General features: G+C 36.9%; 2 protein-coding genes across 4 annotated transcripts in view; one reads left to right on the top strand and one right to left on the bottom strand.

Moving 5' to 3' along the window:
- The window catches only part of slc1a2 (solute carrier family 1 member 2), a 29,499-nt gene extending 25,561 nt beyond the window's left edge, over positions 1-3,938 (top strand). For all 3 annotated transcript variants that reach the window (XM_011476305.3, XM_004069732.4, XM_011476304.3), the window contains exon 11: positions 359-3,938. In XM_011476305.3, coding sequence (XP_011474607.1) covers positions 359-362 — 4 coding nt within the window. In that variant the 3' untranslated portion in view covers positions 363-3,938. The remainder of the gene's footprint in view (positions 1-358) is intronic.
- A 1,304-nt stretch (positions 3,939-5,242) lies between these two features.
- Positions 5,243-20,400, bottom strand: LOC101159348. Its single transcript, XM_004070101.4, has 8 exons — positions 20,018-20,400; positions 9,574-9,739; positions 9,224-9,366; positions 9,033-9,107; positions 7,742-8,128; positions 7,211-7,276; positions 7,040-7,118; positions 5,243-6,919 (listed from the first exon to the last, which is right to left on the bottom strand). The coding sequence occupies exons 1-8, from the start codon at positions 20,082-20,084 to the stop codon at positions 6,694-6,696; spliced, it is 1,209 nt and encodes a 402-aa protein (XP_004070149.1). The 5' UTR covers positions 20,085-20,400; the 3' UTR covers positions 5,243-6,693.
- Positions 20,401-25,680: the final 5,280 nt, after the last annotated feature.

The raw sequence follows: 25,680 nt of genomic DNA, 5'->3' as shown, positions 1-25,680 counted from the left end.
TTTGAAATAGTACAATTTGCTTTGAAATCAGATTTAAAAGAAGAAAAATTAAAGACTGCTGATGATAGTTTAGTGAAGAAGCTTTTATATTGGTAAAAAAAGAAAAAAGCAGATTTTCAATTGTTCATGAAACTTAGGTTTATTTAAAATAAGTAAAATGAGCATAACTTAGAAAGCATAAATTACTATTGTGCAAAATTAAACTATAATTACTTTTTTTTTCCTAACCTTGATAGGAAACTAACAAAATTTTCTGGAAAATGTTTCTTGAACTTTATATGATATTGAGACTTATAAATGAGTTTTTTGTAAAGTGTCTTTGATCCAGTGTTTAGATGTTGGTGCTAATTACTTGCAGGTAACCTCAGCCACAAACGGCTCTGCTGCGGAGTGCACGCTTGTTGAGGAGGAACCATGGAAACATGAATAATGGCAGCGCAGAGATCTTCTGCTCCTGGGCTCAGCAAGTTTTCCTATGTGGTGATGAAAAAAAAAAAGAGCAAACGAAAAAGTCACAGAAACAGATGTACTAATTTTTTTAATGTAGTTTACTTTGCTTTTTTTTATTAGTCCCTTTAAAGGTTTTTTGTAACTGTCTATCTGACTGATGTGTAATACTAATTCACTTAACTGTGAAGTGATAACAGAGGTATATCTCACCTGTTAGGACGCAATTTAGCATACACTTGCACAGCATACTTCAAGTCTTGGAGAGGGAAGGAAGACAGAAAAAAAAGGGTAGTTGTTCTCAGCTTTGTGTCCCTGTTGTGTATTTACATGAAGGAAGACAGACTGATGCACGCAAAGATGCACTGAGACCATCGTCTAAAATTCATATAGGTGAGCTATTGCTAAGAATAGCAACATTCAGTACAACCAGTGTCATCTGTACTCAGCTAATGAGTACAATCACTCCTTTCTTTTTTTTCTATTTTCATAATCCAGTCTCATCTTCAGTTAGAGCATTTAAGGGGGGGTCTGATAAACTGGTCAAAGGGAAATAGCCCACAAATGATGAGCCCTAAGCTCCAAGCTCTTAAAATGTGGGATTTTAAAGCACATTTTTATAAAATTGTGATCAAGTTTCATTCCTTTTTTTTTTCTAATAGAAAAATTTTGATTTTTTTTTTTTTTAATTTTATTCGACAAAAGAGGTAAATAGTTTTAAAATAAAAGTATTTATAATTGACGAATATTTTAGCTTCCACGGCGGCTGACATTTAAATGCAAATAAAGTTGCAGCCCTTATATTTTTTATCTTTACTTAGCACTTTCCCCTGTTTGTCCCCCAAAGTTACTGATACCAATGAAATTTAAAATATATGTGATTCAAAATCAAATTTATGAAAAGAGTTTCAAAATAAAAGCATAGAATATATATAACAAATATTATGAGATGAAGCCAAAATGGCACTGAGGTGAATTTTCTGTCATAATCATCAAGACATTTATTTTGTCATTTCATAGAAAAACAGATGGCCCATCAAGCAATCCTTAAAAAGCAGCAAAAAGGACAGAGGGTACTCAGGCGTCTTTGTTTACTATATTACAGGGAAAAATAATACATTCCAAATTGTTTACTTGCTCAGCAGGGCGCTTCAGCTCGGGGAATCAGCCTCTTAGCAGCACAAATTTTGAATATGCGATAAATTATGGCAATGTTTACTACTGAAGGATCTCCAGCACATGAAATAAGCACAACAATATGAAACTACATTCCAGCAACTGAATGATCCAGTTAAGGTATGCATGAATGAAAGCGCAGAAACAGAACACTGACAGAGCACAAGATGAAGGAAGAGGAGAACATATGGAAGAAAGGCAAAAACATAAAAAATTATTGAAGGCCAGTAAATCGACCTTTTTGTTGTTAGAAAGATAGACTACATTTACTCACCAGAGCTCAAGACTGTTTATACAAACCTTGCATGCTGCAGCTGTTTGGCTATATTATAGGAGGACATTTAAGAAGGTTGTGCCAACTTCCAGGTCATAAGAAAATCTGCCAGTGATTGAGACGAAAGCTTTGTAAAGATGTCAAACACACACTAAAGTCAAGACTACTGGCTGTTAAACTTTCTCTTATATATTTTTTTTAGCGTGAGGCCTCTGTGCGTGTGTGTAATATCTTTATGACTCTATGGTTCTGTTCTCCCTTGTTTCTTTTCATTTGTGCTGATTTGACAACCTTGCCTTGAAAGCATTCACGTTAAACAAATGATATTTGCTGTAACAATAGTAAAATTTAACACAGCACTCTGCTTTAGCCCCTTTACACACACACACACTTAGAACCCATCTGCCCAGCTAACAGAAATATGCTCAACGCGCTGTAGGATCGTTGCGGGCTCGTAGATAAGACACCACACAAACACTCACATTGTTTTCCTCAGATGTACACATATTAAAGCAAATAAGGTCACTCGCAGTCCTTGTTTTATCTCGTGAAGCTGCAGAGCACGATTTCTTGTAGCCTCGTCTCTTGACGTTGTGATCTTCAGGAAAAATGAAACTATTTCTCCATGGAGAGACCTTGCAGACCACAGTGTCACTGATGGGGGTGTTAGGAACACTTTTGCATTCAAACTCACTGTTTTAGAAGCATGAACTAAATAAAACAAGAGTTATTTTATCTTAAAAGCATGATATTTGAAGTGCCTCATTGCACTTTGTGTACATATTGTAGGTAACAGAGTTTTCTTTCCCTTTGTTTGCTTTATTTTGTTTCATTTGGGGGGGATTGAAATGTTATGTAGGTATATAGTTTTATTGCTGTGACCATTTTAATGTAATTCTCTAGGGGAAAATATATATATACACCCTAAAAAGAACATTAGATTAGAAAACATGTATAGAGTAAATTGTGTAATAAACTGTTTTATTTTTCTTTTTATTTTCTAATTGCTGTTTTGTAGTTGCTTAACTTACCTGTCACACACAATATATAAATATCTTTTTTTGTATCTAATGTATGTTCTTTGAATGTTGCTCCATAAAGATATAATCTGTGTGAATTCATTTTCATTGTACATACATGGATATATAATTGTTCTGCTCAGTGGCAAATCAGAATTTCCTAAAACTACAATTATCCTAAAACTAATGCTGTTTGCAATATGGGAGAAATAGGATGGATGGGAATGAAACAAAGACATGAGTTAAGGGGAAGTTTCTGAGTTTAAAAAAGGAGGCAGATCTTGGTTTGTATCTGTTATTAGAAAGGTTCTGGAATAGAAAGACAGAAGAAAATGTTGCATTTTTCCCTGCAAGAAATTTCAAAGGTTTAAGCTGTTTTTTCAGTGACAGAACAATTATCCGTGGTTTTCCAGCATAGAACAACAATCCTCAGGTGATCCACATAAACCATTTTTCAAAGGGACTTTTGAAAAAGTCTTTTTTTTTTTCAAAGACTGGCTTTAGTCTCAAAACATCTGTTTGAAAATGCATTCAAAGCTGCACAACATGTAGACCCGTCAGAGTCCGCGTCAGCCTTTAACATTCCTCAGATTCACCACCTCCGCTGCACCCCTTAATGGCCAAGACGTTTACAGAAATATGACTTGGTAAACTGCCTTTACTCCAGATGCCTTTTACACACTAACTATATGCATGCTCAATGTGTGTTTGACTAAATGTCACTGATGGTGTGGGAATTCACTGCAGAACAAAGCGCTAGCATGTTTTCAAGCTCGTCCTTCCTCTGCTGATACAGCAGACGCCAGTCTCTCACTTTCCCAGACTTACGCAAATCTGCTAAATTTTCCATGCACAGGCAGAGAGTTCATGTGGGGAAAAGTTACATTTAAAATAGAAAAAGAAAAGAAAAAAAGTCCCTTCCCTCAGTCTATGTTTTACATGAAAATCTGTTGCTACATATCAATGTTGTACCTTTGGTGTACATATACAAATATGACTAATAAATGTTGATTCATAACTAATTTTTTCTTGATCTTTGGTGAATTTCTTCATGTAATTGAAAAATTATTTGATCTTTTAATGTTCTATAGTAAGTTTAAAGTTTATTCCCTATTTTTAATCAAGGTAAAATTATTGCGAAATTGAACTTTTTTTTTCTTTTGCCTCTTTACCACGATCTACAGCTCAGACTAAATCTACAGACGTTCTTGAACTTTCTTTATAGTTGATCAAATTCAGGAAAACATCATATCTTAGCATTTCTACACATATTAGACATTTATATTCAATTTATATGTAAATAAACATTATTAACCAAGACTTGCAGATGTAAATATGTGCTCATAATTAAGAATTTTATTTTGAGGTGGGAAGATGTTGGACAACCAGGTGCTCATCTTTTCTTGTTTTTTTTACAAACTCAGACAACATAAAAATTAGTCAGGAAGACACGTTTTCTTAAACTAAGATTATTTAACAATTAACGAAATTTCTTGAGAGGATTATTTCTCTTGCGAGACAGAAAAAAGACAATTATTCTTGAAAAAAGGCTCTTCTCACTTTTTTAAGATTCCGTTTTTGTAGTGTAATAGATTACACTGCACCATAAAAGAGTTAATTAAACATGCAGGAAAACCCTTTTCAACACCAAGAAGGGAAAATTCAGATCATGAAATAAATAAATAAAAATTCTATATAAATGAGTCCAGCCAGCTGAATACTGTAAAATTACACATTTTGGTAGCTCTAGGTATTTTTTTACATGGGTATATATTTTTCATTTCACATTTATCTTTGCCTTATTCTTTCATATTGTGTATCAGATTTTTGAAAAAAAAGTGGAATTTTATGTGCATAGCTTATTTTACAGATAGTCTCTAGGCCTAAATTTGGTTTATTTTTAGTTTTACCTTCTCACATAAGAATAAAAGCTAGTATGCATAAAAACAAGAATGAACTCATCCTTTAACTAAAACTAAAACTATTACCCCTGTGTACTTTGTGAATACGGTACAGAACGGAGTGTACGCCAGATTAATGCCAGTTTAAAAAAAGCTTTTGTCTTGTTTTGTCAGCTTGATGACATTGCACGCATGTTAATTGCAGAACGATGCCGTCCGCATCTTTCGAAATGGCCCTCTTTGGCTTATTCATTGTTTCCTGTGTTTGCATGTTCTTGCATCCCAACCGGGCGCCATAGAAACCTCGCTTCCTCCTAATGGGAAGGCAGTGTAACTGCTCGCTTTGCCTGTCATCCCATTCATTTACTCCCATTCTCCTCACACTTACACAGTAATCACAGAGGGCACACGGCGCTGCAGCACGGCTTTGTCTGTACACATTTATTTTTGTCATGAGTTTACAAATTCTTTTCAGCAACCTCTCTTTGTTAATGAATGCATAATCAAACCTGACTACACTACTACAATCTGTGTTTTTCTGCAAGGCAAAAAGCTAGTTTATATTTTTTAAGAAAAGAAAAAAAATTAAAACGTACAAGAAATACATAGGATATGTGATGACAGAATGGCGGAACGCATGACACAGTGTACAATTTATCAAAGCCGGAGAGTTAATGCAGTTTTTTTTTTCTTAAAAACGTGTTTAAACACGAAGAGCAAGTTGTACACAAAATTACACAAACTGAATTCATTCCCTTCGCTGACACTCGCACGCAGTCATACAGACACTGCTGTCACATGTTCTTTCTCACATAGAAGCCTTTTGACAATACAAACAGTCTTCTGGAACCCAGAAGTAACTGTTCTTCACTTACATGTCAAACACTTTACTCTCACCAAGGAATGATTCATGTGCAAAAGATGTTTCTTCATCTCTATGTATCCTTTTTTTTTCACTTTTCTCTCTCTCTACAGATCAGATGAAGATCCTTACCATATTTTTATTTTCAGGATGTTATCTGTTGAATATTCACAACCCACTAAAATATGAACGTATTTGTTGTATAGTTTTTAAAAGAAGAATTGTGAAAACTATACAGCAGGTTTATTAATGCAGCACACTTTACACTTTAACCTTTTCAAAATAAATGCAGAAAACAAATCAATCTTCCTTTGTTTAAAAAAAAAAGGTGTCCTTCCTATAACAAAAATGACAAAAAACTACATTTTAACCGTTATATACAGAGAACAAGAGTTAAAATTACATTACATGTGATAGTGATGTTTGTAGGTTTTCTTTTGAAAAATTAAAAAACTGAGTCTGAAGGCAAACTCTGGAATTTACACAGATTAAACCAAAAATATATAAAACAAAACAGCACATTAATTAGCATGATTGTTGAGAATTTGGAGTCAAATATATATATTTTTAAAAAAATCTAACTGATTAGTTCCCAGATGGTGTGGAAAAATAATAAAAAAAATCCACTAAATTCATGAAATAATAAAAACTTTCAAAGGTGTAACAAACGTGTTGTTTGTAAATTAACCTTCATCTTACCATATAGCTGTCTACCTAATGCAAATAATAATACATTTATTAAACAGATATGATTTTTTTTTTCAAACTCAGAAAGTAGATTTTTATTTTTTTTAAAGTGTTGCCCTTGCTGATTTGATCAGATCCAGTAAAGAAGCAACATCTTTAATTCCAGATGTTCAGCCTGCATTAGGCAAACACTGAAAGTACAACAGACTCACTCTTACTCATCGTGCATTCAGGGCTGGGAACCAAAAGCAATTTAAAACCTCAAGTTTAGAGCTTCAGTCCTGATTTGTCTGCCACCGTGCCTGCACCTTCCACCACCTCCAACCCTCACGCCTGCTTGTCTTTATCTGGCGACTCCTCTAGCTTGATGACAGTGAACTCCTCAGTGTTACCGTTCTCCTGAAGCGTCTCTTTGTTCATGAGTGTCACCATTTCCTGGTCTCTGTCCTGGTTGAGAGAGCTGGAAGCCACCGAGGCTGCTGCTGTTGCTGCCCCGTTGCCCTCACTGCCATCTTTGGATGTGATCATGAGGGTTTTTTGCCTGCTGCAGAAGCTGTAATGACACACTCAATGTATACATTATTGCTGCTTCCTATTAATGCAAAGCTGTTAATTTCAGAAATAAAAAGTTCACAGTGCTTGCCAAAACCTTTTAAAAGGTAGATCTTCTCACCTTTTTCGTTTTACGAAGGCCAAACACACAAGAAGAATGGCTGAGACTCCCACAATCACTCCAACAACCACCAGCCAGTCTAAACAGACAAGTTGAAGGACAGATTTTTGTTTAATGTGATTGCACTTCGCTTAAGAATGATTTATGCAAAAAAAACATTACAATTCTCACCTGAATTTCCTCTCTTCTTTTCGTCAGCGCCATCGGGCAGCAGAGAACGTCCCTTACCCACAGTTTCTTGATGTAAAGCCACAAGTAAACAACGAGAAATGTTATTAAAAAGGCCTTAAGTCAAGTAAAAAGTTTTTAACTAAACTAAGTTAATATTTTACTGCTTTATCTTCAAATGTTCAAGCTTATTTATTTAATTTTAAATGAGGCTCTGAGTGTGTTTTATTTGACACTAGGGGGCAACATGAAACACCTAAGACATTTCACCTTTTTTTAAAGATAAAATATGTATTTTAAATATTTTAAAAAGAACAACTCAATGTTATGCAGTTTTTTCCCTTTTCGATTGATTATGTCATAAAATCACAAGTTGTGTGATTTATTACAGTCCAAAAAATGTTTATTTTCCAATGCGTGTTCCTGAGTTTGCTTTTGGATAACTCAAAGATAAAAGCTGTTTCTATGTTATTGAATAACTATCAGAAAGTCATGTTTTTCTAAGGTAAAATGTCATACTATAAATGCAATAACCTTTATCCTGTGTTTTCACTCCATTCAGTTCTGAATCACTGTTCTCCTGTGTGTCTTCCGGCCTTCCAACAGGGGTCACTGTAGAAGTTTCCTCCTTCTGAGTGACAGGTGGTGACATCCCAGATCCAGCAGTGTGGTCCAGTTCCCCAGGAGTGTAGGTGTCAGTCACACTGTTGGTGTCATTTTCTCCCCGAAGGCTGTCTTCATGTGAAAAATCAAAGGAACCTTCTGGCTCTTGTGTAGTGATGTCGGCCTTCTCGTCCATGGCCTCCTTTTGAAAGGCTTCTGTGGACGTTTTATTTTCAGAGTCATCCTCTGTTGGTGATTTTGGAGGGATCGGTAGGTCTTGTGCCTCATTTGGATCCCCTGGCTGTGGTGTAGACTCATCTGTATTAAGAAAAAGGGGGAAAACTGGTTTTGAAAGGTATATGGACAAAATTGTGGCAATGTTCAATAAATAGAAGCCTAATCCCATCTCCAGCAGAGTCTTAGGGTAAATTCAGGATGGAAAGGCCCTTTGGTCGGGACTGAGTCCGCTTAATTTGGTCCAGTTTGAGTCCTTAACCTTGTGCTTGGTCTGTATTCAGACTGCATTTCAACCAAATATTTTTGTTTCACACCAAATCTTATAAACCACAGCCACCCCATTCAATGTTCAATAATTATTTATCATAAAAGGCCTCAACTGCATGTTATTTAAACTTATAATAGGTTCTTAAAGTAACAAGGAACAGAAGCATTTCTGCTGAGGTCATTGTGACTTAAAAAGAGGCCCATGATTTTGACTTAAACACAATATTTTCGGTTTTAAAAGCCCTTTTCAGTGATAATAGCCATAAAGGAGAACTATGATCAGCAGAAATATGAATTCACTGATAGATGGGAGCACAGTTGTTATAAGAAAGCAGCCTTTATAAGAGTATTATGACAAAACACAAAAATGACTCATTTCCTGATTGCAGCATTCTGTATTTTAAAAAAAAGTAGAATTTTTTTGCAGCTAGAGGAAATTTAAGCTGCGTAGGCAATCTGCAGTACACATTCCACCTCAGGTTATGTCGTTTAGGCTTAAAGAATGTCGTTATTGAAGACACAGAGGGAAAATTTTAACAGCTGACCACATTGTTTTTTTATAATACAATGGGGTCCATCAGCATCATTTTCTACTAAATTCCTATTACAATTTGTGTTGAAACAGGCACCAATAGTTTTGAGTCATCATCTTTCTTTAGGTTCTGGAGCTACTTTGTTTTAATAAAATTACAGTAATGGGAAAGTGAACCTTACATACCTGGAGCATCCGAGTGGAATTCTTTCCTTAATTGAAATTTTCGTGTGCAGTTGATTTCAGGCTCATCTGACCCAACTAGAACCAGAAAATCCAGAAAAAAGAAGGCAGAAGCAGTGTCAACAAAGAAAATGTGTGTTAGAACTTCATGCACGAGTCAAATACAAGAGTTCATTCAATGATATGGAAAGCACCTTTTTCATCATAGCAGTAAACGTCGTACGTCTCTTCAGGAGACACTTTGGAATTAATGATGAAGCCTGTCATGTTTTTTGCACAGTTTTCGTGGGACATGTGTCGGAGGATGGCAATGCTCTGATTGTCAATCCAACCGTACCTGATGGGGAAATATATTATGTTAACAGTTTTAATCCCGTCAAGCATTAATTTGCCATTTATACAGGAGCGGGAAAAACATCTAAAACATGTTATAATTTGGTTAGTTTGACTTCTACACAGCTAACAAATATCCACATGCAGTGTAGAGATCATGACAAAAACACAATATGCACAAGTAATATAGGAAAAAAGATTGAAATGTCACCTGCAGGTTTGCATGGTTAAATTATAAGCCACCTCAAGTTGCTGTCTGCTTGCCAAGGAGCTCTCCAACTGTTCACACATCTTCTGAGCATCTTTGAAGCTTAGAGAGTGGCGAGATTTTCCTTCAGCCAGAAAAACGCCTGCATAGCTGCAAGAGCGAGAAGTCACTGCAACAACAAAGAAAACAAAAAATAAATAAATATGAAGTCAAACTTTGCAGTGATGAATAAATCTTTAGTTCATCAGACATAATAAACATACACAATTTTTCAATCTCGTACCCTGACAAAAATACAACCTGGAAATCGAAAGCACTGCTGATGTGTTTAGTGAGACTCTATTTCAAGAGGTACTCCTGATCATAAACCTGGATTAAGTTGGCCTTTTGCTAGCAAGCACCAAAAAAAGTCCACAAATGGCTTTAAACGTCACCATAAATCATAGTTTTTACTTTTCTGTATCTTTCTGTAATCTATCTGTGTTTTTGATTTTTCCTGTGGGCTTGGTTGTCATTCTCTGTTGGGACAAATGCAGAGGTCTGCCTTTACATTGATGTCCTTAGCTCAGATTATTATATGAAAATTGCTAACGATTTAAATGAATAATTGGGTTTGTAGTTTTGGTTCATTTGTTTTAGAAAATGAAGTAATTTTAGAAAATCAATTTTATCTGACTTATTAGATTAAGCTTGTTTCACACATAATTTGCTTTTAAAGTATATAACTGCAAATTTGAATTTGTACACCGGTGTTTTCAAGTTTACATTTGATAGTTACAGGAGGAAAAAGAAAATGCCACGTTTGACTTGACTTTCTATCATTTGTAACTCGAGTATTTTGCTGCAGCAGGAGGATCTTATTTGACAAAATTCCCCCTTTTTTCTTGAAAGGAACTTGTACATGCAGCTCCCAAAAATAAGGGAAATTAAAATTGTTATATAAAGAAAAATAATACTGTTATAACTCAATTATCGTAATATCTAATAGCCACATGTTAGAAAAAAGTTGCTTATTGGCTGTAAAAACTGAAATAAAGGGAATTTTATGGGTGTTTTGGAGCTCTTGATGGTTTTGGTCAGTAAGAAACTTGACCAAATGGTTAAAGGTTGCCTAACTTAAACCAATGACAACCTATAAAGTACCTTTTACCAAGTGAAATGATGAATCCATCGCAAAAACGCGAGTTTGCTTCAACAATTATATTAGCTGTTCGTCTCAGTCTCAAAATTCAAGCAAAGGATGCCTGTAAAGTCTTGCTGCTACTTAAAAAATGTGCTCAGGGTTAATGGTTATCCAAACCATTGAAAGTTGACCTGCAGATAGTGGGCAAAAGCTGTTTTTGTCAGCAATAAAACTACAAGAAACCAAACTTTTCTCATGAAGAACCTTAAATATCATGTTTAATTTACCATTTTTAGTGTGTAATGGAGAATTTTAAACAATAATTGAATTTTAAAATAATTAGTGATGCACTCAAAGATGCACTAAAAAATTTAGTCTTGAGAGAAAGTGTCATATTCCAACTCTTGCTAAATATCATTTTGGCCCCAAAAGATCTTAAAATGAACTCATGTTTGTGCAAAAATATGTTTTTTAAAAACATAATTTACCCTTTTTATAGTTAGGTAGAGCTTTGTTGCAACATTCTAAAGAGCTGCATCTCGAAGTGAAAGATTGTTTCTGAGAAAGCCACCAAAGTTTCTCAGGAAATATTATGCGGTGGATATCGCACAGAGATGTGAAAGATTCTGCAGGCAAATGCTGTGCCTGTTAATCAAATAGAAAAAAAGAAAAAAGAAACAACTATGCAATGCCAAATCCTGACACTGCTGTGACAAATGCAAAGGTTGTGAAAGGTCTCTGTAAAAAAAAAAAAAAAAGCATATATAAGTAAAGACAGGAAAAGCAAACACCTGTTTCCTTCCTTTGAAAACCCCGAACTGAAAACAGGGTGCCAATAGTTCTGACAAAGGTGCCACTAAGTAAGAATAGTTAAATCATTTCACAAGTCATATCAACTTTCATTTAACAAGAACTAAACTAAAAATGAAACAAACAAATCCAAGTTTATGCAATTTTTAATACAACTATTTATTTATTTTTTCCTCAAGTTATTAGCCACAATGACCTTTTTGACACAATATCCTGACCTACACACTAACAGATACACAACAACAAAAAACTCTTAAAAATGAAGATCTAGTTACAAAGTTGACTTTAATTTTTTTATTACTTTAGATTAGCTGTGTTAAAGGTTTTTATAATACTGCCTATCACAGTTACAATTTAGCAGAAGCAGGAAGTTCACCTTCTTCCTAACAGCGGTTCTTAAAGACCCACTCTAATAAAATCGTTTTTTTGACATGTTTTTTTTTTAGCATTTTTCTTATGACAGAGGAAATATATATAGAAAATAAAGATAAAAATGTGTTTCTAATTATTTCTTCATTCAAATCGTGTTGAATCAGGAAAAGACAAAAAAACTGGCGTGGGAAAAAGCTTTAAGTTGTTACGTAAAAGTCATATTTTACATCAATTTTTATGTTAAGGTTCCAGAGGTTCGCATATGAAGTCTGGCCATTTTTTCAATTGCTCCCAAACCACATGGACCAATGATATGAAATGTGTGCCAAATTGTGTCACTGGCACTCCAACATCAGACATACCATTTTATTTTCCCATCATACATGATACAAATTCTATATAAAGTTTTATATTAAAATGTCAAATGTCTGCATATGAATTCTGGCCACATTTTTCAATAGCTTCCGTACTATGTGACCCAACGAGTCCAAATGCATCCCATTGGTCAAGAGTTATCCTTGACTGAAAAAAAAAAACAATGTAGTAACAAACGTGGAGCTCCCAGCGGCCATGTCAGGTGTTATCCGGGGGCCAGAGTTGGTGACATCGAGGCGAACCTTAGGATCTAAGCCCAGAGTAAGTCCAGGTTCCATCGAGTCGTGATTCACGCAGGCGGTAATGATGCCCGACGGAGACAATCAAAGGTGGTTAAGTTAAACGTAGCTTCAATGTGTAAACTGGCTTAGTCAATGTCAGACACCGTAATTTTTCTCTGGTTCCCTGCCAAACATATTCAGTGATGAAATATACAGCCGCTTTTCATCACTTAACCGCTGGTTAGCCAGATGGTGCCCAGAAAATGGCGTTGTTTTTGTGGATAATTGGAGCGCATTTTGGGGAAAGCCTGGTCTCATGCGGAGAGATGGCGTCCATCCTACTCTGGTCGGTGCCACTCTTCTTTCTAGAAATATTTCTGCTAGCCTTAGTCGATCAACCTGACAACCCAGAGACGAGACCCGGGCGCAGAGCAGCAGTGTAAAACGCTCCTCTGAGCCTCCCTTAGGGTTAGTGCTGGTGCAAAACCCATGCAGGGAAAGTCAAGCAGGTCCTAGCTTTAGCTTATGTGCTGAAAGACAAGTAAAAGGAGCGCGTCACAGAAACCTTGAAGTGACAGACAGCAGTACTCACAAGCAGAATTAGGATGTCATTAAATGTGGTTTATTAAACATTCGATCCATTTCCTCCAAGTCCCTCTTAGTCAATTAAGAGGAACTTAGTTAATCAATGATAACAAACTTAATCTACTAGCCTTAACAGAAACATGGCTCCAACAGGATGACTATGTTAGACTGAATGAAGCAACCCCCCAAGTTATAATAACTATCAGAAATCCAGGATTTCAGGGAAAGGAGGTGGTTTGGCAGTAATATCACAGTCTAGCTTACTCCTCAGCCCTAAAAATTACTCATGTTTATAACTCTTTTGAAAGCATCATATTCACCCAAACCCAAACAGGAAGACTCGAAAACCTGTTTTATTCGTAACTATTTATCACCCCCCGGCCCGTATTCAGAATTTTTAACTGAGTTTTCCGATGTCCTATCAACTACTATTTTAGATTCTGATCAAATTATAATATTAGGGGATTTAAATATTCATGTTGATGACCCCAGTGACTGTTTAGGAAATGCCTTTGCAGCTTTATTAGATCATGTTGGTTTCACCCAAAATGTAAATGAACCCACTCACTGTCACAAGCACACCCTGGACCTTGTATACCCATGGTACATAGATTGGCCAGCTGAGTGTCCTTCCTCATAACCCCATCATTTCTGATCACTTTCTGATTACCTTCCAGTTTACATTAGAACATGCTACTGCCCCAGTGAATAAGAAACAACTTAAAAGAACCTATCTGACCGTTCTGTGTCTGAGTTTAAACTCAGAGTTCAACCAATACTTAGTAACATTCTGAGGATTCTGAGTCCAGCTCCCATAGCATCAGTCCTAGAATAAATGACCTGTTTGTTAATGATGCCTTACAAGCCCTCAGGAGTACACTTGATGTTGTCGCCCCCCTGAAACCTAAACTTGATCGACAACACTGAGTAGCACAGTGGTTTAACGCTGAAACCAATCTCTTAAACAAGTAACCCGTAAGTAGGAAAGAGAATGGCGCCGCTCCGGTTCAGAGCAGTCTCTGAATACCTGGAAACATAGCCTATTAAATTATAAACAAGTTCTGCGTAGAGCTAGAATCCAGTACTATTCAACCTTTATATCAGAGAATGGAAATAATCCAAGATTTCTTTTTAGCACTATTGCTAGATTAACTCGCAGTCAGAGCTCAGTAGAACCATATATTCCTGTTTCTCTCAGCTCTGATGATTTTCTTACATTTTTCTATAGTAAAATCTCAAATATTAGACACAAGTTGAATCAAGTTATTCCTACTATCAGCCCAGAGCAGGCTGAAGTGGTAGAAGTGAAGGCATCCATAGAAACCTCTGTAATATTAGAGTAACAGAGTAGCAGTGAAGCAGTCTAATTTTAGACTGCTTCACTGCTTCATAACTGCTTCATAACATCAGTTATTTAGTCCTCAAAATCCTCAACTTGTTTGTTAGACCCAATTCCCATTAGACTTTTTAACCCTTGCGCTATCCTAGGCACTTTAACATTGGGAGTTGGGTCATTTAGACCCACTAGACAGTGCTCTGAACCGTTTTCTTTCAATGATTTGTGATCTTTACTGGTGTCCATGGATTACATGAAATCTTTCCACCTTTATCCACCTTTGCCATGGTAGGAATAACATATCAAAGTAAGGGTGGGGTCATCTAAGATAGCACAAGGGTTAAAGAAACCTTCCCCCTAATTAATGATTCCATACTAACGATAATGCATACCTCTCTGGAAACAGGTTATGTGCCACAGTCTTTTAAATATGCAGTTGTTAAACCTCTTCTGAAAAAGCCCAGTTTAGATCCTAACAACCTGGCCAACTATAGACCAATATCAAGCCTCCCCTTTATTTAAAAAATCCAGAATCAAGTTCAAGATCCTCCTGTTAACCTACAAGGCCTTACATGGTATGGCCTCATCCTATATCAAAGACCTCATAGTGACTTACCATCCAAATAGAACACTTTGCTCCCAAAATGCAGGACTGTTTGTGGTTCCAAGAATTAAAGTACAATTGGAGGTAGAGCCTTTAGTCATCAAGCCCCTGTTTTATGGAACAAGCTCCCAGCTCATGTAAGAGAGGCTGACACAGTTTCTACATTTAAAGTTAGACTCAAAATATTTCTTCTTGGACAGGCTTATTGTCAGACTAGCTAGTATTCAGAGATTATTTAACTTAATGTCAATGTGTTTAAATTAAACTTAATAACAATTACAATTAGTTGTTAGTAGGCTGCTTGTAATTTTGAAGCTGGGGTAGCCATGGTGCACTGGGGTTCTGTCCTCTTTTCTCATCTACTTCTACCCTCCTTCTCTTCTCTATTCTTGATTATTACTCATCATTTAGTTCTCAATGCCTCTGTTTGGTGCAGTGTGATTCATGTGCTGTCCCTCTTTCCCACTCCCCAGGAGGGGAGTGGCTGTGGATCCTGTCTCCAGCTCGACTTGTGCCCCCGGCCGTCCCCCCAACTCCATCTGGATGAAGCTCGTCTGCTGGACTTTAAATATGTAGTTGTAGGGTTAGATGAGCTAATTCTTCTCTATGAGTTCTGGTACATCGCCTGTCTGTCCTGGGGGAGGATCCCTCCTTCATGTGGGCACCCCTGAGGTTTCTTCGTTTTTACTGGAATCCGTTTTTTTAGGAGTTTTTCCTTACCGCGAAGGGGGGGTCTAAGGGCAGGGATGCCCAGTTTAGTTTAGTCTGTTTAATTAGTTCCATTTAGTAGTTCCCTTTTGAGTTGGGCTATACAAATAAAATTGAATTGAATTGATTTCAATATCTGAAGGACTCTATTATGTGCTTCCTTCCTCCAGCTATTTGCCAAAGATTGCTCCTCTTATGTTTGACCTTTTTTGTAGCGCCCCAGCTTTGTCAGTATTGTGACAACCCACTTGGATCATCACCTAAGGATGAAGAAAATGAGCTAAGCTATCTGCAAGCTGTCCGTCGTACATGACTGCAATTCAAAGTGTCTTATGCCGTTTTTAGCCGAAATCAAAAAATCTGTATTATGTGTCTGATGTTGAGATGACAGTGCTACCATTCGGCTTCTGTTTTGACTCGTTAGGTCACATGTCAGCTATTGAAAATATTTTGCCAGAAATCATATGCCAACCTCAGAAATTGTAATATAAGGATTCATATAAAATACTCAGCATATATGATAGCAAAATAAATTGGTGTGTGAGGTGTTGGTATGTCGGCGCCATAATTTGGCACATACTTGGGATCATAATGTCAACATGGTTTGGAAGCGTTTGAAAAAAATATCATAATATTATCTTAAAACAATTTTTCTTATGAAAACGTTGCAAAATAAATAAGATTGTTTAAACACAACATGAGGAAATGTTTCATTGTAATTTATTCCTTTTTGCAAAGCATTTAGTCTCGTGTTTGATCTAAAATCTTTGCCATATCATGAACTTGTTTTGTTGATGGTCCCTTAGAGACACCACCAGGGATCCGCGCTGGCTGTCTGCCTCATGCATGACAGTGGAGGGAGTTGAGTTTGAGTGGAGGGATCAAAGGGAGTACAGCTCAAAATGAGTGGACGAAAACAAAAGCTGACATGAATCAGAGGAGTTCGAATCAGTATTCACAGAGAATGACCATGAGTATCTTTATAAACTCTGGAAGCCTGTGATGCCAGTGCCCAGGCTCCTCCAAAAGCTCCACTGTCACCTGGAGCTGAAACCAAGGAGACCCCAAAGCCTGGCTGCAAAGACGGGGAGAAGGGCAGCTCTTAAGGAGAAGTTTGCCAAAACCTCCTGCTGCATTAGAAGTAGCTGACAAGCCAGGGTCTTTTCATGCAATTCCCACTTTGTCTCATTACCTTTTATTTTTATTTTTTTGGCCTGTTTTCCTACACTTTCAGTGCTGCTCAGACAGACTGCCACATCAAGACTGTATACACTTTAAATGCTGATCTAGCCATGGCAAGAAAAGGTGTTATTTTTATCCTTTTATCTACTCTTTTGAGTCGTTCCCAGACACGCTTAATTGAAAATGTTTTCGTTTAAGTCCTCAGAAAATACCACAAAGTTAGAAACGCCATGCTTGAACACAGTACACTCTGTGTTCCGTCATATCCATTACATCTCGTTGGCCACAGTTAACTAGCTAGTTCTGTGAACCTTGCTGTTTGAACCTCCCACTTTCCTTTAGTGACCTGCATTAATCAGATCTTCACCAGGTTGATGGAAAGGAAGGAACAATGTGGTTTACTGAGCTTCTCTTTGGCAACCACCAACTAAATCTTCTTAAACTACTAAATATTTTCAGTTTATTCAAATAATTCATTTGTGATAAAATAGATAAATCAAAATATAACATCAATCAACTTTATTTTTGCGGGCATTTTTTGCAGACTGAATCTCAGTGGTTTTCGGGAAGCTTGGGAAGCTGTCTAAAGGCATAAATTATTGTATGCCACTGAACAGATTTTAGAAATAAATATCTTTTTAGTGCAGGAAGTATCTTTCTGATTGTCATGTTTTTGCTGGGCAGTCATATTTGAGTAGGTTTTAATGCACATCAGTTTAGGAAAACAACACAAAAATTTAAATCTGATATCAATGCTTTAGTTAACAAAAAATAATAGATTATAGGTCTCCATGTGGCACATAAAGTTAAGTTTGGAAATGAGACAAATTGGAAATTAAAAACTAATCAAATGTACAGATTGTTATTTTACATGCAATGCAGTGGAGTTCATTGAGTGCAGATATATGGTTTTCTTAAAAAAAAAATACATTGGGAGGAGCCCATAGACAAGGCAGGGCTCAGTTTGTTACTCCTGAAAGTGATGAAGCTGTTGAATAAACCCATGAACTTTGGACTAAAATGATCTGTGAAGCTGAAACAGACTCTGGAGTAATACTACATCAGGCTCAAATGGGTTTTATTTATTGAAAGGTATTTTAGAAACATTTTTGTGATAATGTTCCAGAAATAGAAATCATTTAATCAACACTGTCTATTGGTGTATGTTCGTGTGCTCAACAAATAGCTGTGAAACACATTTATTTGATAAAAAGGAAGGTGTGTAGGCATGCATTTGTTGACAGATAATGGTAATAGTGTCAGGAACCCATGGATAAAGCAGGAGACCAGTTAGATAGGTGAAACCTAATATTCTAATAAATAAAAATAAACATGACAAAACCATGGGAGCAACATAAGAGTGAAAAAGCAGATGATCTGAGAGCCAGTCCCTTATATAAACTTACTGAGGACAATGAACTGAAATCAAGACAGCTGTGGATGATTGGCAACTCAAACCTGGTGTGACCGACAGAGGAAAAACAGAACATGACCAAAACAAAGAACAAAAGTAAAACACTTAATCACCACGATTAGATTCTTTATGAAGCTGCTATTGCTCCATTTTTTCTTAATCCCAACATTTTATTCATAAGGCAAGTGGTCCTCATGAATAAGAAGAGCATCGTTATCTGCCGTAAAGAATTTGTTTAGCTGCTGTATGTTGGCGCTACAGTTGGAGGGTTTAAGCATGTGTTCAGCAGTACTTGGTGCCCTTGCAGGCACAAGCTCCTCTTTGTCAAGATCATGTCCTTGGGCCCTCAAACAATCCTTCACCATGAAACACGACCCCAAACTGAGGCCGAAACCAAACAAGCCAAGAAGACTACGTTTGGAGAAGTAGAAAAAAGGGAAAGAGGTTACTGTGGTAACATTTCTGTAAGTCTCTTATCTCCTTAGATAAAAAGTGACCGTAAGCTTTGTAACACTAAGAGGAACAGATAAGAGCAACGTTTTATAGGTCTTTTAAAGCTTTTTGGTGTTTTAGGGTCTTTATGATCTGTAGTTGAGTTTTATTTACTTTGGTGAATTCAATGAGGAAAAGTAAAAAAGGTTTTTATAACATACATGAATAAACCTCTTCTTTGTTCTAGTGGTCCAACAATGTGACTTTTATAAATGAAAATATTATAAAGTCTATAGTCAACAACTGAATAAACATTTGCAAGCGTAAAAAACTTTCTGTTGGCGCTATTAATAGGTTAATTCGTCTTTTTTTCTTTAAGGCTATTTTTTTTGTACAGTGTTCTGTGAGTATCTAATTGGTTCAGTTGGTGGTCTGGCCAGCCCCCAGGTGATGCTTTTCATGTTAACTTGAATTAAATATACTGTAAACACATATGTATGATGCACACACACAACAATCATTTTAGTTCACAGTAAGACTTACCAGTGACAAATATAGTTTGAGTCACCAAAAGGAATATAACAGTTCTCCTCCTCTCTTTTCTCCTTCATGGAGTGCACCTAAGCTGTATTGATAGCCTTTTCCTATTTTTCCCTGTTTAATCCCAGTCTGATTTATAGCTACATGCTGACTGTTCTTTGGTACGTTGCCAGAGGGGAGTCTTTATGAACAAGCAGACCACTAGATCCTCAGGGACCGAAGCAGACAAGCCCTTGATCTGCCTGATTCTAAAATAATTTTACCTCTAGAGAGGTATCGCTGCAAGCAACAAATCCAATCAAAACCTTGGAGCATCCTTTGTTTCAAAGCATGACATAAAAAAGAAATAAATAAAGGAAGAAAATCCCTCTGAACTTAGGTAACCTTTGTCAAATCTGCAGACATTATCGAAATTATTGATCGAAAAAGTTAAAAGTGTGAATGAGACAGAAGAATAAGCAAGAACGCCTGTGCTCTTTGTGTCTGTGAGGCATCTCAGACTGCCAGACATAAGCCTGTCTGTGCTGGTGTAGCACATGCTCCCTTGCTGGCATTCACTCATCCTTTCCACAACCACAGTCTGCCCGTTTTTTACCGGTTCTGTTATGTGAACTGTACTATTAAAGACGGCAAAACATTCCAGCTCTGAGATTTAAATGAAAAAAATCACATTTTCCACAGAGTAATAAATAATACACACAAAATTGAACACAAAGAGACACGGATGAAGGCAAAGTAATCTCACCTTCAAGTTCAGCAAAACTACAGGAGGCCAGTAATCCAAAGGTGACCCCGAATAGAAAAGTCCACATCTTGAACAAAGCTCCTGGAGACGGCAGGGAGAGCAGCTGCGGCGAAAGGTGTGAAACAGTTCTGCTCTGCACTGGTCTTCCTTTCCCAATAAGCAGAGTGGCAGCTGATGTGTGTGTGTGTGTGTGTGTGTGTGAATAAAGGAGCAAGACAAAACAGAAAAAAAATAGATGCAACAGAAATAAAGAAAAAAACGTTAAGTTTGTGTGAAAGTTGCTGATTGAGATTCAACTCTCCCGGATCTAACTTTTCTATTCTCTTTGCTGCAGAAAAACACAAGCTGGTAGCGTGTACAGATGAGGAAGAGTGCTTCCTGTGAGCACACACCCTTCTGCCTCTCCCACACTTGCCCCACCTCCTTGCCCGCCCCAAATCAAGCACTGCTTAGTTATTTCCCCTCCTGCACACTTTTCTTCTCTTTTTCATCTGCCTACAGATCATCTCTTCTCGTCTTCTTCCTGCCTAATCTTATTTGCACTCTGCCTCATGCCCACCCCACTTCCTTTTTTTCGCTGATGACAGTTATGGCAGCCCATCTGACCTTTTAGTACTTTGTTTTTTTTTACTTTTTCTCTTTTATTTTCTCGATTTTAAACTTTATAACCTATCAGAAGAAGTCATGCAAAGACCCAAACATTCTATTCATGTCTTCCATAACAATACTCATGGATATGATCATATTGATTAATCAGGTCCAATTATTTTATAGTGCTAAAACAAAAAGAAATGTATTACTTTTGCCTTTCTAACTCAGCCATGTTATCTCAACAGTGAGAGTTTCATTTTCCATCACGATAAGCCTGTTTCTACTCTCACTTTATCAGTTGATGGATTGAAGCCTGCTCAGGTTTCTGCAACCCCCCCCCCCCCAAGCAACAACATATCATGTGCTGTTTGCATGTGATTGTTCAAGACCATTCTGAAAGAAACAACTGTGATTAAAAAAGTATGACTAGAAAGCTTGTAATTCTGTGACTTCCCTGCAAACAGCCATAAGGACAGTTACTTGGTAGTCATGGGAACACCACTCTAATAAAGAGTGACCTGGATCAAGCAGATCCAAACAAACTTTTTTTTAAGTTCAGCTGTTAGAGTTAACCCCTTGATGCCTATTAATGTAAATAGGCATTAAACTGCTTCAGGTTCATTATTACCTTAATTTAGGATTTACGTGAAAGCAAAAGCCTAAGTGTTTTTTTTTAATAGCTGGAAATAATTCAGGTGTCAAGAGGTTAAAATAGTTTTACTGAAAAGGAAAAAAGCAAATGTAAAATCAATATTTTACAGGTTTTATCCTGATCAGATAGCTGTGATATAATTGGATATCTTAGTATGCAGAAAATATATTTATAAAATAATGATTCAAATTTGGAAAAATCTGATCTACAAGTAGATGCTATTCAAAAGTGACAGAAAACAGGATCTACTTTTTAAAAAAAATAAACTCAGTGGCCTTGTGGTAAAGTGTCCACCCTGAGACTGGAAGGTCATGAGTTCAAATCCTAGCCAGGTCATGCCAAAGACATGCATTCTGTGGAGAAATTTCATTTTTACACCAAAAATGGACCAAATGCCTCCCTGCTTGACACTCAGCACTAAGGTGTTGGATTGTGGGGTTAAACCACAGCCTGGCTGTGTCTGCAGCTCACCACACTCCCAGAGGGTCAAATGCAGAGATTAAATTTCACACACCTAGTTGTGTGACGACTAATGGGACTTAAACTGGTTTCTGTGTTGGTGAAAGAGCTGCTAAACCTTTAAACAACTCTTGCAGCATTAATTCTGGTGTGATTACTTTTGTTTTATGAGCCATCTTTATCTTCAGACACTGTTGTTTTTACTAGAATGACAGATGTTGTGTTCAGTTGGTAAAGCGAAAACAAAAAAATAGAAAAAGAAAAACACCCACCAGAATAGAAACTGCTTTAACCATCTGAACTTTCATGAACACCTTCGGGAGACCACAGGAGCTGAGGTTCTACTCTGTTTGTTCTTTGAATACAAGGATTTCAAAACCGTCGCCTAAGTCAAAAGGAAAGATTAAAGAGGTCACATTTACACTCTTTCTCCTGCCTTCCAAAAAAAAAGTAACTTCCTGTTTCAACCATTTCCTTAGAGACACCATAGAAACGGCTTAAACAAACAGCAATGTTAATGGCAATTTTCCGTTGATGCAATACTGTTGTATCATAATGAATGTCTAAAAAGACAACAGGAAAAAATACTGAGCATTACAAGTGTTGGAAAGCTCCAATTTCTGCCTCTGCTGTCTCTGAAAAACAAACTCGCTGTGGAGTCAGGGGCCGTGTAAATGATTAACATTGTGATAGATAAGTCCACACCTGGTCATAAACATCACATACAGGGTTAAAAACGGACCAACTCTTTCAATACAGGCAGGCCCTTCCACTAAAGTCAAACAAACATTATCTACATCATGTTTGAACCTATCATGTTTATAGGCTTGTCTGACTAAAAATGTCAATTATTTTACTCAGCACACTTTTGATTTACGTCAAAAAAGTTCAGAAAAAAACAATGAAGTTTGAACTTTCTCTACAGAATGCAAAGTAAATTGGAGTAGCAGTGAGTTAGACATTAAGATGCTGAGTCAGCCGTGAAAAAGGAAGATTCCATGACAGTTTCTCAGTAAGAGCAGACATGTGCCGTCATCAGAAACGCTTGTGGTAATGGCTAACTAACGGAACTTTCCCAGCATTCCTCATGTCTCTGAATGCGGGCGTCCTTGGAACATGGGCAGAGGAGATTTCAAGATGTGCCTTTTTTTGTGTGTGTAGCACAGCCTGAAAAGTCATTATACCATTCGTTATTGTCCATTTACAAAATGTGTTAAAGATCCACTTCCATGAAAATGGTGTTTTTAGGATTCTTGAACAGTTTTCTGATGATTGAGGACATATATTAAGAAAATAAAACTCAAAATTGCAATTCTGAATATTTCTTTATTCAAATGAATCTGGAACAGAAAAAAAAATATTGTTGACAAAAGCTTTATAGTTATAATGTAAAATCTAAAATCAGCAGGTGATAAGCTCCCTGCCCCGCTCCATTCTAAATTGTCCACCTGTAGACGATTACTTTTCCTTGTTTGAACTGGAATCTGGCTCAAAGCTGTACAGCTGGATAGCTCCAACATTGTTCGCCATATTTGTTGTACCGGTAATTTTAGGTTGGGGGCACCAACAGTCCCGCCCAGAACTCAGAGGCGATTTCGAATGAAATCCTGCCACTCAGGATAAACTATGTCCTAGAAAACAACACAAGTTTTTATTTCATTTTTCACTTTGGCTAAAATTCACACAATGATAACTAAAAGACCACTGGGAACACTTTTGAAATGGATGAAAAGATGATTGGAGTGTGTCGTCAATGGAAAGGGAGAGACCAGACATGTGTACAGAGGTAAATTAAGTTAAACATTCTTTCCTACTCACTAAAATTCTGATTTTCTGTGTAATTTATTAGGTTTAAACATTATTAAAGCTACCCCCCCAAAAAAACATAAAAAAATAAATAATTTAACCCTTGTGCTATCTTAGATGACCCCACCCTCACATCGACGTGTTCTCCCTACCGTGACAAAGGTGGATAAAGGTGGAAAGATTTCATGTAATCCATTAACACCAGTGAAGATCACAAATCATTGAAGAAAAAAGGTTCAGCGCACTGTCTAGTGGGTCTAGATGACCCAACTCCCAATGTTAAAATGCCTAGGATAGCACAAGGGTTACACAACTTTTACAAACATCTCAGAGGACGTGAAAGCGGTTGTTTAGGTCTTCACCTTGTTTTGTACTTTTCAAGCTCAGCCTCACCCTGCTGTGTCTCAGCCTTCGTGAGATTTTCTGGCATCATGAGAGCATGACTGGACTTCTTCAAAAGGCCCGGCTTAGCAACAGCAACAAAGCAAAGGCCCCTTTTCTGTTTGGGTGCTGGGACATCAGAGAGAGCCAGATGGATGGAGTAGTTTAAGCATACTGTATATGTAAATGGAATGCCCTGTGTCATCTGTACTGTTGGTCTGCGCAGTGAAAAGCCTCTGCATGTGGCTGCTTTTTTTTTTCTGGGGTGTGCCTTCCTTAAGAAAACCGGTGGTTAAAGACCGGTGAAGAAAGCAAATGAATCAAGATGATTTCATCAATGTTTCTGAAGGAAGAGGAAAATGAGGAAGTTTATGGGGTACATTTTTACAGCAACATAGCAGAAAGAGCATTCTGTTTGCTGGCTGTCTGAAGGGAAAAGTGCTGATAAAGAGGGAAACAGGGGAGACCAGAGGAAATCCTGACCACAATGGTTGAACAAACTTGGGAATGAGATAATGTGAATGACAGCATGAGTCTCATCAACTCTGGTAATCATTTACAAAGGCTTCTAACACCATCTGTAGTTTTTGTCCCCTGATGTAAGAAATGAAAGACTTTTTGGAAGTAAATTAAAAAAAAATCTTTTATATAGTTAGACTTTTGCTTTTTAAAATTAGAATGGAAAATATGTGTTTGCAAGCTTTACTCCATTCTTTATTTTACAGCACGAGTGTTTTACCCCCCTCAACCTGACAGACTGTTCAAAGGAGATAGTGTATGGATGACGGTAAAATGAAAAATCAAGACTTCATATCTAGATTGTAAAAAATAAAATAAAAAACCTGCTTGGATTATGTCGGTTTATGGACAATGAAATACATCTCGATACATCTTATCAATGCTAGTCACCATGACCAACATCTTTATTGAACTGTGAGTCTATTAGCGCAGCAGAGTCGGCTGATCATCTTATTTGGTCTCCATAGCAACAGTCTCTCTCAGCAGCATGCTGTGTTTATGAGCTCATACCGTTCCAGCACCTCTCTCCAAAAGTGATTTAGTGACACTTTATTGTAGAAATTTAGCTCACTCACTAAACATTTCAGGAATATAAAATCCATTTTCTGCCTTTTCATTCAACTTGGTGACAAGTCTCGCATGGATTTTACCATCTTTCACTTGCATCTGATTTGATCTTAAATTTTTAAGCAGTGCCAAGAAAAAGTAAGCTCGGTAACCAACAGTAAAAGGAGAATAAAAAGAGATGAGCATTAACTTGGCTAAAGGATGTTATATTTTCTTAGGTATCTGGCAGAAATGTTTGCTTTTCCAGTTTTAAAAAAGATGCTTGCTTTTAGTTTGAGTATCCTTTTACCCTGGCAACTTCTGCTTTGGATAACAGAAGAGTGAACATACTGTAAAAAAACAGCTGGTTACTGCCAACTGCCTCATATAGCCATTGCTGTTTCTGTCTGCTCCAGAAGGAACTGAAACTTAAACCGATTCCACAGCAACCACGGAACAAGAAATCCTCACTCCAAACCCACTGAAAGAAGTCAGAGGAACGAGGGGAAACCTATATATTTTTAAAACTAAAGACTCAGTAAATGTATTTATTCAAAAACAGGAAGTGGAGTGTCAAAATAAAACAATTCCCTCGACATCAATATTTCATGATAAATAAAAAGAAAAATATGCAGAACTACACTACTATATACAAGAAGTACTTGGAAGATTTTTCTTTAGCATATCTAGGACACGCTTTGGCTGATTG

Source organism: Oryzias latipes, chromosome 6 (assembly GCF_002234675.1).
Source record: "Oryzias latipes chromosome 6, ASM223467v1".
NCBI classification, from domain to species: domain Eukaryota; kingdom Metazoa; phylum Chordata; class Actinopteri; order Beloniformes; family Adrianichthyidae; genus Oryzias; species Oryzias latipes.
The sequence above is the reverse complement of the archived record's forward strand: the minus strand, read 5'-3'. Positions and strand labels throughout refer to the sequence as shown.

Excerpts from the sequence above, each read along its gene's own strand:
- LOC101159348 (XM_004070101.4), bottom strand. The coding sequence starts at position 20,084 with ATGTGGACTTTTCTATTCGGGGTCACCTTTGGATTACTGGCCTCCTGT. Across the intron at positions 9,740-20,017 it reads TAGTTTTGCTGAACTTGAAG|TGACTTCTCGCTCTTGCAGC; the intron begins GTGAGATTACTT and ends TTGTTGTTGCAG. Across the intron at positions 7,277-7,741 it reads AGTGAAAACACAGGATAAAG|AAACTGTGGGTAAGGGACGT; the intron begins GTTATTGCATTT and ends CTTTACATCAAG.